Source organism: Argiope bruennichi, chromosome 10 (genome assembly GCF_947563725.1).
Source record: "Argiope bruennichi chromosome 10, qqArgBrue1.1, whole genome shotgun sequence".
NCBI classification, from domain to species: Eukaryota; Metazoa; Arthropoda; class Arachnida; order Araneae; family Araneidae; genus Argiope; species Argiope bruennichi.
In genome coordinates this window covers 123,537,026-123,551,232 of record NC_079160.1, presented here as the reverse complement: position 1 = coordinate 123,551,232, position 14,207 = coordinate 123,537,026, and the positions used below count along the sequence as shown (strand labels likewise).

Genomic DNA, 14,207 nt, shown 5'->3' with positions numbered 1-14,207 from the left:
ATATATCAATCAGAAGTATCTAATGATACTGTTCTTTGCCATTCTGATGACAGAAATTGGATTTTATTTTCCTTAAATTTGGAAAACTATTTATGACTTAGAACAGTTGGATTTTTTTTTTTTTGTAAGTTTTAAAGTTGTTGTTGGATATTAATAAATTAGTTTATTTCTAAAATTCACTCATCTAAAAATTTTGTAATAAGGTGAAACAATCTATGTAAAAGAATTCTTTTTAGTTCTTTATTCATTTTAAATTATCATTATGCAAGACTTGAAATTTTTTATCTGCTATTCAAGTCAATTTTAATTTATTTTGACAGGTAGTTGTTGTAGGCGATCAGAGTTCTGGTAAAACTAGTGTACTGGAAATGATTGCTCAAGCTCGGATTTTTCCAAGGTATAGTTAAAAGATATATATTTCCCTTTTACAATGTTATATAAATTTTTTCAATATTGCATGTTTTTAAATTTTAAACTTTTAATCCTTAAAATATCCTTCCTTAAAATTAGATAAATAAAACAAAATTATTTAAAAAAAAATTAACCTGCTTTTCTTTTATTTTCAACTAATTTGTAAAATCTAAAATAAAAATTCAATATTATTCATTAACTGTAAAAGATATAACAATTAATGAATTAATATTGAAAATATTAACAGTCAATAATATTCTTCCTTTAAATTAATAATCTTCAATTGCTAATTAGGGGTGCTGGAGAAATGATGACAAGGGCACCTGTGAAAGTTACTTTAAGTGAAGGACCTTATCATGTCGCTTGTTTTAAGGATAGTACCAGAGAATTTGATTTAACAAAAGAAAGTGAGGTAATTTCTTTGATTTTTAAAAATTTCTTCTCAAAATATAATATTTTTAATGCATTAATTAATTTTTTTAAGATTGGTTCTATAGAGTAATTGCTAAAATAAAAATTAATTTTTTCAAATCAGCTTTATTTTGTGGAGCAGATGATTTTTTTTATTGTAAAATCTGCAGTTAAGTTGATGAAATTTAGAATACTTTTAACTTTTCTGGCTGCTATTTCTTATTTCAGTATTTTATTAAAAAATTAATGGAGCATTGTGCAACTTCAGAATTTGATGTTCATCAGAAGCTGTAGTTGGCTTGTAATAAAGTTTCAAGCTTCACTATTAGAAGTTATTGATTTAAAAACTTATTAACACTGAAGATCTGCCTAATATGAAGCCCTGGTATACATTAAATCTGCTATGATGTTTAAGTGTCCTCTCGTAGTTGTGGTATATGGTATAAGTGCTTGTTAAAAAGACTCTAGAGTCATACTTACTTTTTTATCGTGGTTCAGAATCTCTCCTGAATATCCCATGTTTCAAAAATAGAGTATTAATTTGATTTATTAGCATATTTTTTTATATTTCTATATTTTTGAAATTTTAAATTAATTGATGTATATATGTTTTAAATTAAAAGTTTTTGCTTTCATTTTAGATTTTAGTTATTCATTCATGTGTTATATAAAATTAAATATTTTTCATTATGATAGGTTCAGTAAATCTTATAATTTTTCAATAGTTGTGAAAGTAAATTTTGTTATTTCTTAATCAACATCATTGAAAGTATGATTGTAAGTGCCTTAATAATTTTTAATCTCTCGCCCATCATCAACAAGTGGTTCAGTATGGATAATTGTGATTTTAATAATGTGCTTGTACACATAATCAATATTAAGCAAAATGTGTTTTAATTAATTGAATGCATTTTTTTAAAGCTTGCTGATTTAAGAAGAGAAGTAGAAATAAGAATGAAAAAAAGTGTAGAAGGTGGTAGGACTGTGAGCAATGAGGTATTATTTAAATATTTATTACTGTGTTTTTAGATATGATCATATTTTTTACAACGATTATCAGAATTTGTTTCATTATTTAAATTTAATAAATTGCTTTCTTGACTAGGTTATATCCATGACAGTCAAAGGACCTGGGCTACAAAGAATGGTGCTGGTGGATTTACCTGGAGTCATTAGTGTAAGTTTGTTTAAAATAATTCTAAGTGGTTTATTTGCTAAATCCATTTTTTATTTTTTTATCTGTGATTTATTTTATTGATATGAAAAAATACTGATTTTATTTTGTTTAAAACTACATTTTTAAAAACCATGAACTAAACACCACATAATGTTTTTGAATTTTGTTTTGTTCTTTTAGACAGTGACCACTGATATGATGGATGGTACTAGGGAAGCGATTCGAGATATGACACAGCTTTATATGAGCAATCCTAATTCAATAATTTTATGTATTCAAGGTGAGCACTTCATGCTGTTATTACTTATTTATTGAAATATAGTTAAAATTGCTTTCTTTTTTGTAACTTTGTAATATGCAGGTTATATGTAGCATAAAATGAATCTAAAAATACATAACATTGCAAAACATGAACCAAAACTATGAACAAAGATTGTCTTGAATATATACATAACTTAAGTCTATTACATTTGCCTTTTAGGATAAATCTATTAAATTTTTCTCTAAAAATGGATTTTCAATTCATCTATACTACTGTTATAAATGTGAAAGTTTGGATGGATAGATGGATGGATGTTTGTTAGTCATGTCAGAACGGTTGAATGGAATTTTATAAAATTTAGCACATTGATAAATTATAGTATGGAATAGGACATAGGTTACTAATTATTCCGTTTAATTGAGTGGTTAATTTTTTATTAATTAAAAACTGACTTTTCCGCCAAAAATCTGAGGCCAAATCCCGCCAAAACTGAGTAAGGCTTCAGTTTTTTTTTCCCACGTGAGGTTAGGCTTAATATATTTTTGACCGATTATTTCAAAGGATTCTGTTTATTTTTTTGGTGTTTGATGCATTTAAAATGAAACATTGTTAATTAATCGATCTTTCGGATTCATTCTGAAAATTTCTAATCTGCATTGCGTTACCCCAACTCGCGTAGAAAATTCACGCATTTGCGTTACCCCAACTGGCATTGAAAATTCATGCATGCGCAGTGTGTTCTGATTGTTGACAACTGTGTTTTCATTTTAATTAAAAGTTAAAAAATTATGTGTATTATACTGTTGTAGCTATCTCAATCTCGATCGATAAATAAAATAGACTTGACTTTAAAGAAATATGTACTCGCTGTTTTGTTTTATTTCAGTTTACAATGTAAATCAATTGTTTTTACATTAATTGTGTGTTTTTGTAACAAATTGTATTTATGTTCATTATATATTTTTCGCATATACTTATAGTTTTAAGTGCATCGGTTTTTAGGTTAGTTTTAATTTTTTTTTTATTTGTTGTTATTTGATAATTTTTTGAAATGCCCAAAAAACGCAAATCCAATCTTTCAAAGAGGAGTAATAAAGCTCGGGCTCTGAAAGTAGCTAGAAGACCTGTTTGCAATTTTAGTGAGCACTTGCGGACTTCAAACCCCCTCCAGCTGTGGGATAAATACAAGGACACTTTATCAAAAGATGTCATGAATAGGCTGGATGGCATTCACAATAACCTAATCATTAATGAAGCTTTGGTATTGATTGAGGATAAAATAAATTCAATATCTGGAAAATGTCTTACTGATTTCAGCCTACCCCCACTGCAGTGAAGAGGGGAATTATCAAGCGAAGTTTTGAAGGAGCTAAACTACAACACTGCAGTTTTAGAAGCGCAGGTCAATGAAATGACACCACGATTATTTTCCGAGCAGCGTCAAATCTACGAAACGATTCTGAACCAAGTAAATAGAGGAGAGGAGGGATTATTCTTTTTTGACGCACCAGAAGGTACGGGTAAGACGTTTGTGCTGGATCTCCTGCTAGCCCAAATCCGCAAGGGCCGCAATATAGCTCTGACGGTATCTTCCTCGGGCATTGCTGCAACTTTGCTTAACAGTGGCCATATTGAACTTTCCGTTTTCAAATTGCAGCTTAATCTTGCAAACGAACATACCCCAACATGCAACATCACCATAAACAACGACCAAAGACAGACACTGCCGAGTATTGATCAGATTGTCAGTTCTCATACACACACATTAAAATTTCCATGCGAACGAAGTCGCGGGTAAAAGTTAGTAAATGAATGAAAACTATGCTTGAAAATATTTTAAATGGACAAAATCCTTTTCATGATTATACATAATAATTTCAAGTTATCTACTTTCTAATAATATTTATTTTTTAATCTCCCAAATTAAAGTTTTATTTTAACTTAAGTATATTGTTCCAATGTTCTTCAATCCACATGCATGTAAAATAAATGCTGATTCTGCTGGAATTTGGGAGAGATTTTCTTCAGAATTCCCTTCAAATACTTTATAAACTAATCATTCATTTCCTCTGTACCTTTCTTTTGCTTTCTACCTTCCTCTTTAGATTGTATCTCCTACTGGTTATGACTTGCAAGGAAATCTAATAATGGATGAAAAGAATGGATTCTTTTTGTATTCATAAAGAACAAAATGGCTTTGAAGAACTTCATTCTGCTTCTCCTTAAATCTAAAAGTTTTTAAATTATACATGAAATGAAGAATTTTCAATTCAGCAAAATCTTTTACATATTTTCATTAAAAGTTCATACTCCACAATTAGCCACTTGGAGAAATTAACTATTTTCTATATAGTATCTATTTTATTTTTATTTTCATTATTCTTGAAGCTCTTTGAACCTTTATTCTTTTGTTGATTTGCATTTTATGACTTTAAAATAAATAAATAGTTGAGGGGAGAAAAAATAGAAGGATAAAAACATTAGTGTAATAATGTTTTAATGTTAAAATTAATGTGATAATTCAGATTTATTAGTTACCAAATTTGTAATGCCATTTTCTTTCCAGCAATCGGTATTCTGTAGGTTAGGAATGATAGAGAATTCTGTTTGCCCATTGCACACTACAAAAACATTAATCATTACTGTAACCTTAACTTTAAAGGATTTTTTTAAAAGATTTTTTGCAAGTTTTTTTTTAATATTTTTTTGTCATGAAAATAATAAACATCTTGTTCATTGCAGATGGATCTGTAGATGCAGAACGCAGTATAGTCACAGATTTGGTTAGTCAAATGGATCCCCAGGGACGTAGAACTATTTTTGTTCTTACAAAAGTTGATCTTGCAGAAAAAAATTTGGCTGACCCTACTAGGGTATTGATTTTCTCTTTTATTATTATAATCCTGTACAGTAATTTATTTTTCTCCCTTAAAAATTGTGATAAAATTACTTTTTGATGTAAAATATCATGAAAATAGTTTTATGCTTGTGCCCTTTTGAATAATTTTTCAATATAACAATAACACAAAATATTATTATCATTATTGTTGCTTTAGCTTAATTTTAGTGCTTGTTTTCCTTTTATTTTATTTCGATATTATACATTTTCTGTGTATTTTAATTAAAAAAACATATTTTATTGTAGCTAAAAAAAATATTAGATGGCAAACTGTTTCCAATGAAGGCTTTAGGATATTTTGCTGTTGTCACTGGCCGTGGTAAAAAATTATTATTATTATAATCCTAGCTATTTAATATCTGTTTCAAACATGTATAATGTGTCAAAACTTTTAGTATAAAGATTTTTTTGTTGTTGTTTTCCTGGTTATTATTACTTCTTTTAAATTTTATTCAAAATGGTAAATTAATTCTATTTTTTTCCTTTGTATAAAGAAAATCTATTCAGTCTTAATTTTTCAATAGTTGATTTCTTTCAATTGGTTTCTTTATTTTCTTATATGTGAAACTTCTTTTGCTCTTTAGGTAGTCAAGATGACAGTATAAGCATAATTAAAAACTATGAAGAAGATTTTTTTAAAAATTCTAAACTATGCAGGTAATATTTTATTTTGAGACTTCTCTAATAGGCTTATTTGATTGATTCATCAAGAGAAAAAAAAAGACTTAATTATTAAAATTAACTGATGTAAAATATTGAAAAATTACTTTGAGCTTTAAAAAAAAAATTTAGCTTAAATAATTCATTAGCTTTTATATTTGTGGATAAAAACATGGCATTATTACCTTCGTTTCAGGTTTAGTTTATCCCCGTTTGACTTGGAAAACATTTTCTTTAGCCTATTTTCATCCAATAATGTTTGACAAAACCCTATAATTGAAAAACAGAATGATGAAAACGTTAAATAATTGCATTTAAAAAGAATTTATATAGACATTGGTGAAATGGATGGCAATTAATGTTATCACAGTTAACATCTGACTGATTTTGCATTTTCAATTAGTCTTAATGATTAAAATTTGTGGAGTCTTTTAGCATTAAATTTATTTCATAGTGAAAACTGGTGACAGAATTTATAAAATACTGACAAGTTTAAAGACAATGGGAATGATTTTTGATTATTTTATCTCATCACTATGTTTAGTTATTCTTTGTTTACATATATTTATCAAGCAAATGATTTGTATACTTAGAAATTTATCTTTGCATTATATTAGCAAAAGAGTAGAATGTTTCTTTTACTCTGGACGTGTGGTCAAAATGACCTCTGATAATAGTTGCAGGTATAAAGAAAACTCTACAATGCTATTGTTAAGAAACAAGCTATGCAGATTATTTAATTGAAATCTTTAGCAACCATTAATTCAGATAAACCAACTGGTTGGCAAACTGGCTAGTTTAAATAAATTCAAGGAAACTCTAGTATGATAAAAATTTAATTGACTTTTCATTTTTTTTTATCAATCAATTAATTCTATTAAAATTCTTAACTCTCTCGGTTCCAGCTGGGCGGTTTGAGAATTTACCCTATAACTACCACGTGGGTCGGTTTGGGGCGGCTGCTAGCCGTTTTAGGAGAGATGGGAATTAAAAGCGGCAACTCTACTAAACACTCCAGGAGGTCCTCGTTATCTTCCACAATCGCAGCTTTTTCACCATAGTTTCCCCTGTGCCTTAAGGCGGTAGGGGTTGAGGAGGAATTCACTAAATAGATTGTTGGCGTATATTTTGTATTTCAAAAGGGTTTTAGTTTCTATTTTCATGTATTGTTAGCTCAAAATTGGAAAGATTTTATGGTCATTTATAAAAAAATTTCCACTGAAGTGCTCTGTTAACGATGAATGATATATAAGGATACCGACAAGTTGTATATTTTTCGGATAAGCATTGAAAGCTCTTTTCAGTATTAAGACTATTGTAATGATATAAAGACAAACTATTGCATTGTCACTGCGGCCTAGTCACATCACAGTTTTCTCACAAAATGTGTAGTGACTCTTGTTACTGTGGAGGGAAATCGTTTTACACTCCAAGTGTCTTATTCTGTCATCAAAGGACTGTCGGAATTTCTGAGGCCGAGCACAAACTACTGCTTTCAAAATAGAATTAAAAGAAAAAAGAAAAAAAAAAAAGACTGGGAGTATTCTTTTTCACCCCATTCACAGAGTGAGATAAGTTATATAAATACTGAGTTCCTTTTTCGAATACCATTCTGAAAATTTCTCTTCAATTGTGAATTTCTACTCTTTATTTTATGTACTGTGAATTGGGTTTTTGGATTATCAGAGTAATTTTCGTATTGAAACGCTTATTATTTCTTCGTTATGAGTAAAAGAAATCATGAACACACTGAAGAAGAAATTGAAGCAATTTTACTTGCTTCTGATGAAAGTGTCAGTGATCTATCAGCGAAGATGAAGCTTGGCCAAAAAATAATACTTTAGCTAATCTCTTGTTTATTCTAAGCAAAGAAGCAGGAGATGAAACTAACTAGGGCCAGATGAATGAGAGAGATAGAGATGAGGAATCAAAAAATATTATATAATGTACATATTATCAAAAATTTGCAAATGATTCCCTCATGCGTTAATTTGTGGAAATTTAATATTAAACTTTCGTTCAAAAATTTATCTTTTCTTAACAATACTATAGAAAACTTCTCATAATATTTTAAAATCAGAAATTCAGCTTGAAAAATTCAGCATGACAGTTCATACTAAAAAAGTAATATTTATGATGAATGTAGTTTTAAATCTATATGTTTAGTTATGAAGAATGTAATATTTTAGTTTCAGCCTGAATATTTTAGTAAAATATTCAGGCTGAAAACTGAAGGAATGTATTTTCAAATTATATTTCGCTGAGTAATTTTTTCCCCGAATTTTATTTCGTAAATTTTTGTATTTCAGTATTAAATGAAGTTTTAAAAATATGTTATCTCATCTATCGAAACAATTCAATAGATGAGATATATAACGTTTGACGTAATATATTTCCTTGGTTAGACAAAAATTTTAATAGTTATATTTTAAAAGATTAGTAAAAATGAGTGGCAAAATAAAGATATTTTTGCAAAGTATATTTACCCTACATTCTTTGTCGATTATTTAATGTAAAAGCAAGAAAGCGTAAGGTTTTGGAAAGAAAATTTGAAAACTTCTTTAAAAATTTAATTAAAGTTCTAAAAATTTTCTCTTTGTATCTCTATCGAAAATGCAAAATTAATATTTTATATTTAAAAATTCAATGAAGATAATCGTTTATACTAAAAAAAAAAAAGAATGCTAAAGACAATAAAAAAAATCCAAGCTGAGTGTTGAAAGAACATATTATTTTCGAAACATCTTTCAAAAGGAGCAATAACATCTTTTTTTATTCAACGATTGTTTTTATTTCAGTATTAAATGAAGATTTAAAACATTATTTCGTGTATCACTGAATTGCATTGACATCTATACTATGTAAAAAATGTAAATGCATTGATATATGCACAATGTATGTTCTACATTACTATGTAAAAAATATTTTACATGGTATTATATGACACATTATTTAATTTTGACAAAAAAAAAATGTAAAAGCCTATTGAAAATTAGATGAAACATAAAGATGTTTTTGAAATTGCCAGTTTTTATTTAAATGGTTTGGAAACCTAACATGAAACTTACAAAAAAAAAAAAAGTCTAAATCATGATAATTTATTTTTGCTATTGTTAATTACAAATCTAGAAGAATGTAAAAGAAAAAGTTATCATGAAAATTTCAGCAGCCTTGTTTATATTTCAAATAAATCTAATTGTGGTTATTATTCCTAATTTAAGATGTTGGCAGTAAATTATAAAACTATTTATGGGAAAACATTAATTGGGTTATTAATTGGCAGTATTTAATTGAAAATATGATTATTACCATGCTTACTTATTTCTTTATTCATTTCCATATTATTTATTCATTATTAGGACTGGAATTCTCAATACATCTCAATGTTCTACCCGAAATCTTAGTTTTGCTGTTTCTGATTGTTTTTGGAAAATGGTGAAAGCATCGGCAGAACAGCAAGCAGATGCTTTCAAAGGTAATACATAATTTGAATCTTGAATATGATAGAAATGCATGTATTTTGTTTGTCATTAATATAATAAGAATATAAAATCTTATTTCAACTGAACTTAGATTTCATTAAATTTTATATTGATTTTTTTTTCTGAAGATTTTTATAATTTATTATATTTAATGATTTTTCTGCATTTATATTTTAAAACAAAATTTTTCTTGTCTTTAAATGTTTTTTGATACCAGGCTTTTCAAAATTATATCCACACTATTATTTCATCAGTATTAAAAGCAAATGTATTAACATTCTCATTTGTTTTGTTCTTTGTAGCTGCCCGGTTTAATTTAGAAGCAGAATGGAAAAATAATTTCCCTAGAATCAGAGAATTAGATAGGGTATGTTATTGTTATTTGTCCCTTTATAGTAATTTGTTTTAATATATTAATTTTAGAAATTTCATTTATTCATTAGTGACAAAAGGTTTTAGAAATGATTAATTTTTTAAAAAAATATATTCAATTACTTTGGCCAGCAGAAATTTAAAATTTTCTTGTTAATCTTGTTATATCATTAATGTTGCAATTTTTATGATTACTTTTGTTAATTGAATGATTTAATTGATTATTAAAAATGATGCCACTTAATTAAGTTTCACCAAATGTTACTTTTTTGTGATTAGGATGAACTGTTTGAGAAAGCAAGAGGAGAGCTCCTTGATGAAATTATCAATCTAAGCCAGCTGTCTCCTAAACATTGGTTAGCTTATAGTTATTTATTTTATTTCTATATCCTGCTTTTTTTTAGATTGTGTAGAAATTTCAAGTGGTTATAATTTAATTTTGCCTTATTATTATTTACGTAATAACAAACAGTAAAAGAAATGTTCTCAATAACAATAATTAAAAATTTATTGTATATGTGCAAAGACATTTCTTTAAATTATATTCTAATAATTTTCCTATTTTTTTTAAACTAGCCAATGTTACTTAATTCTAAAATTTTCTCTCTTTTCCTGATCTAAATCTCACTTTTTATTTATTTCTCACATGCTTTAAAAAAGATGATGAACATCACAACTCTCATGCCAGGGAATGAATAAAAATCTCTAACACCAATGCATTCTTTCAAAAGGCACTCAACATTCCCTTTTCTAAATCAATAAATGTAAAAAAAAAAAAAAAAAATCCTTAAAAAGTATTTTTAGCAAACACATTATCTGTGCATTTCGTCGTATCTTGAATTTACTTTCAAGGAAAACTCAGGAATTTTTTCCTCCCAGATCTGAGTGGCAACTCTGTAACCAATCATATTTATTAAAATATTTTTGGCACTGTCCATTTTAAAAACGACAACAAAAACACTCTTTTGCAATTGAAACTGATTGAACTAGGAAGCAGTGAAAATCACTATGACAATTTTGACATTGCAAGATTTTAAGGAATTGTTTGCATATTAAAATTATGCACAGTAGTTTTATTACGCTTAGATTTTTCAAATATTACCTGAGAAATTATTACTACTCTTTTAAAATTATTCTTAATACATAATTTTTTTAATCAATATTTTCTTTTAATGTATTTTATTAATTTTTCTTATTGTTTAGTCATTTTTTTTAAAGAACAACCTGTAATTTGTAAGATTTGCATTTCATATAAGTATGAATATTTTTTGGCTTAATTTAGGAGGGAAGAATGTGTAATTTGTGTTTGAGGAAATAAAATATTTGCTATCAATAAAAAAATTAGAAGAATTCAACTACTCATAAAGATGGGGGGGGGGGGGAAGGAAGAAAAAAAGAAGGAAACAAAAATATTTGTGTTCCTAAATGCGAACAATAATCATGTCATATATCATGAACCTACAATTAAGGGCTAAAAAGAATTTTAATCATTCTCCCATGATGCAAAATTTCAGTTGCTTATAATATGTTATTCTTAATATGCATATCTCAATTTCAAATTGAATTGAAATGTAAGGGTGAAATATATTATTTAATTTTGATTATATTATAATAGTTATTTATAAAGGATTCTAATTTGAAATTAATATTATATAGATTGATAGAGATGTTTAGAGTATGAATTTTATTATTTTTCTTACACAGTTTTATCAGTAATCTTAATAGATAAAACTATAGAATATAATACAGTTTTTTTGCCAACATTGGCAAAATCCCCCAACTATCATCTAAGAAATGCAGTTAAATTACCACATTTACACTCTTAAAAAAAATTGAAATTTGGTATTTGTGCTGTATTTTTTAGTTAGGCTCCTTAATTTAGTTTCAAAAGATATGTTGCTTATAATGTAATGATTATACAAATAACTTAGTAAGTTTACAATAAACAAAGAAGATTATTCCCAGTATAATTTGGAAGAAAACAAATGAGCTTTTATAAATTATTACTTGCTATTTCCAAAATAGTAGATATAGTGAACATCGCCTTATTTTTAATAAAATTCTTAATTTGTTGTTTCTGTTACTGTTTTAACTTTTGTAAATATTTTTCAGTTTTTCAAATATATTTTAATTAAATATGTTTATTGTGTTATAGGGAAGAAACTTTGGCAAAAGAGCTTTGGAAAAAAATGTCAGCATATGTTTTTGAAAATATTTATGTGCAGGCTTGGCAGTCTGGCAGTGCTGGGTAAGTTATGAAAATGTCTGCAAGATGTAAATTATTTACATAAGAAGGCAGTTTCGAATTCAATAATAATTTTTTTACAGATCATTTAACACAGCCGTTGATATCAAACTGAAGCACTGGGCCGATGAAATGCTGCCTAAGAAATCTGTAGATGTAAGATTTATTTCTTTTATTCATAAAAGTTAATATTAGCTTATAAAGTATTGAAATTAGATTTCTATATTTGATTTTTCAATTCTTATTAGATAAGAATTGAAAAATAGGATAGATTAAACAGACAAATAGATTGAAAAAAAATGTTTGAAGATTATTTTTGAAAATTGAAGAAGTTTATTTGATTTTTAATACATGATTTTTGAAAATTGGAAATGATATTATTTCATAGAAATAGATATTAATTTTTTATGCGCATGTTACAAAGGAGTATCATATAAAATTCATGAATGTATGAATGTAACAAAAATGGAAAATGCAAAAGAAATAAAGATGCAATGAAATGCATATTTTTTTTTTTATTGTTACAAGGCACATTTTTTGTATAATTTATAATTGAAGTTGCCCTGTCAGAATTTGTCTATTAATTAATGCTTATAAATTTATTTCTTAAAATTTTTGTAGAAATAAGCATTTATATGAAATATGAATGTAGTGTTTTGTTGCCTTTACTTACCTTCGAAAAGGTGGCATTGCAATCTAAGGTTGGTTGGGAATCAGTCAGTAGTAGAGAGTAAGTAAGTACCTGTGATAATGAAAGAACTATGCATCAACTGTGCATCAATCAGGTGAAATTGTAGGTATGTATTCAGGTATGTTACTGGCAAAGTATGAAATGCCAGAATTCTATAGAATGCCTAGGTATTTTATATAATGCTGGACATTTTTGGGCAAAATTTGAAATATGAGAATTATTACATACTTTCCCTATGCTTTGTATATAATACATATGCATTCTATACAATGGCATATGCTATTTAGGCAAACTATAGAAAAAAGGTACTGATAAGGCTATTATATAAATGGTGTGCATTCCACAAAAATGCGAATGTTATACTGAAAAAAAAATAATAATGAGTTTTAATAATAATTTTTTAATGCCATTAAAAATTTATTCAAAATAAGTAAAGAAAAATGAAAGTTGTGCAAAACAATATTTGTACCTTTCTTATTAAGGGAAACAAAATTTTCATATAAAAAAACTCATATTAAGGACATTTTATATTTTGGCACTTTGTGTTACACATACATTTGACAAATCTTTGGCTGCTTACCTCTAGACAGAGCAAATTTCTTGGTTAGGAATATCTTCAATGCTAAGCAAATTCTTAGGACATAAAGTAAATTGTGATCTCACATATACATGTTTTAAAATTCCTTCAGAAGTTCCAAGTAGCTAGAAACCGTCTTCTGTCACACTCATTACAACTGCCAATATATTGCGGGAATGATCTTGCCCTTTGTTGACATCGGGAATAGGAACTTGCTCAGTAGTTCCCAAAGAAGCTATGGATTTTTTTTTCTCAAATTCCTTTTTTTTAAAATTATATTTAAAGAATGGTTTTAGAATTTATTTTACCTTCAATATCATTTTCAGTTTTGAAATACTGGGTGCACTAAATATCCATTTTATCATCTTTACTAGCATTGCTATAGAAGGTATGAATTTTTTAGTGACATTTTTTGCATGCAAGTATGTCACTTATTTCCTTTAAACATTCATAGTAGGTATCAGAAATGGATATCCCATCCATGTTTTTTGGATTGGGGGATATATTTCATATTTTGCTGGTTTCTCATTGGGCATTCTATAGAATGCTTAGGAAATGTGTGAATATGAATCATTTCATACAATGGCATCTAATTTTAGGCATTATATACAATGCCTAGGCATTTTGTAGAATGCTGTATTTCATATTTTTCCTGTATAACAAATACATATCAATTGGAGAAGAGAAAGAATACCAGCTTGTGAGGTCCTTGGAGCATTTGAAATCATATGATTAATTTTAATTGTTGAGATCTGCAAAGTGTAATATTGCATATGCCACCATAGTTCCTTTGTATTTATATCTACTATATTGTACGATCTATCTATTAAATGCCCTGAATAAATTGTGTTGTGAATACCAGAACATTTACTGGAAGCATCTATTTTTCAAACACTAGGTCATGGTTGCTACAATAAATTTTAATGCATTTCGCTTAACTAAAAATTTTTAAGAATTTGTATTTCAATGATACAAATCCATTTGTTATGTGTGAATTACCTTGAAAATATGTCAGTTTTT

At 27.2% G+C, this 14,207-nt stretch overlaps 1 protein-coding gene across 2 annotated transcripts in view; it reads left to right on the top strand.

Moving 5' to 3' along the window:
- Positions 1-14,207, top strand: part of LOC129989505 (dynamin-like 120 kDa protein, mitochondrial) — a 33,023-nt gene that overhangs the window by 10,288 nt on the left and 8,528 nt on the right. For both annotated transcript variants that reach the window (XM_056098078.1, XM_056098077.1), the window contains 13 exons: positions 321-397; positions 706-823; positions 1,744-1,818; positions 1,928-1,999; positions 2,180-2,279; positions 5,004-5,134; positions 5,407-5,479; positions 5,745-5,817; positions 9,180-9,295; positions 9,605-9,669; positions 9,954-10,030; positions 11,830-11,922; positions 12,003-12,075. In XM_056098078.1, the coding sequence (XP_055954053.1) occupies positions 321-397; positions 706-823; positions 1,744-1,818; positions 1,928-1,999; positions 2,180-2,279; positions 5,004-5,134; positions 5,407-5,479; positions 5,745-5,817; positions 9,180-9,295; positions 9,605-9,669; positions 9,954-10,030; positions 11,830-11,922; positions 12,003-12,075 (1,143 nt within the window). The remainder of the gene's footprint in view (positions 1-320; positions 398-705; positions 824-1,743; positions 1,819-1,927; positions 2,000-2,179; positions 2,280-5,003; positions 5,135-5,406; positions 5,480-5,744; positions 5,818-9,179; positions 9,296-9,604; positions 9,670-9,953; positions 10,031-11,829; positions 11,923-12,002; positions 12,076-14,207) is intronic.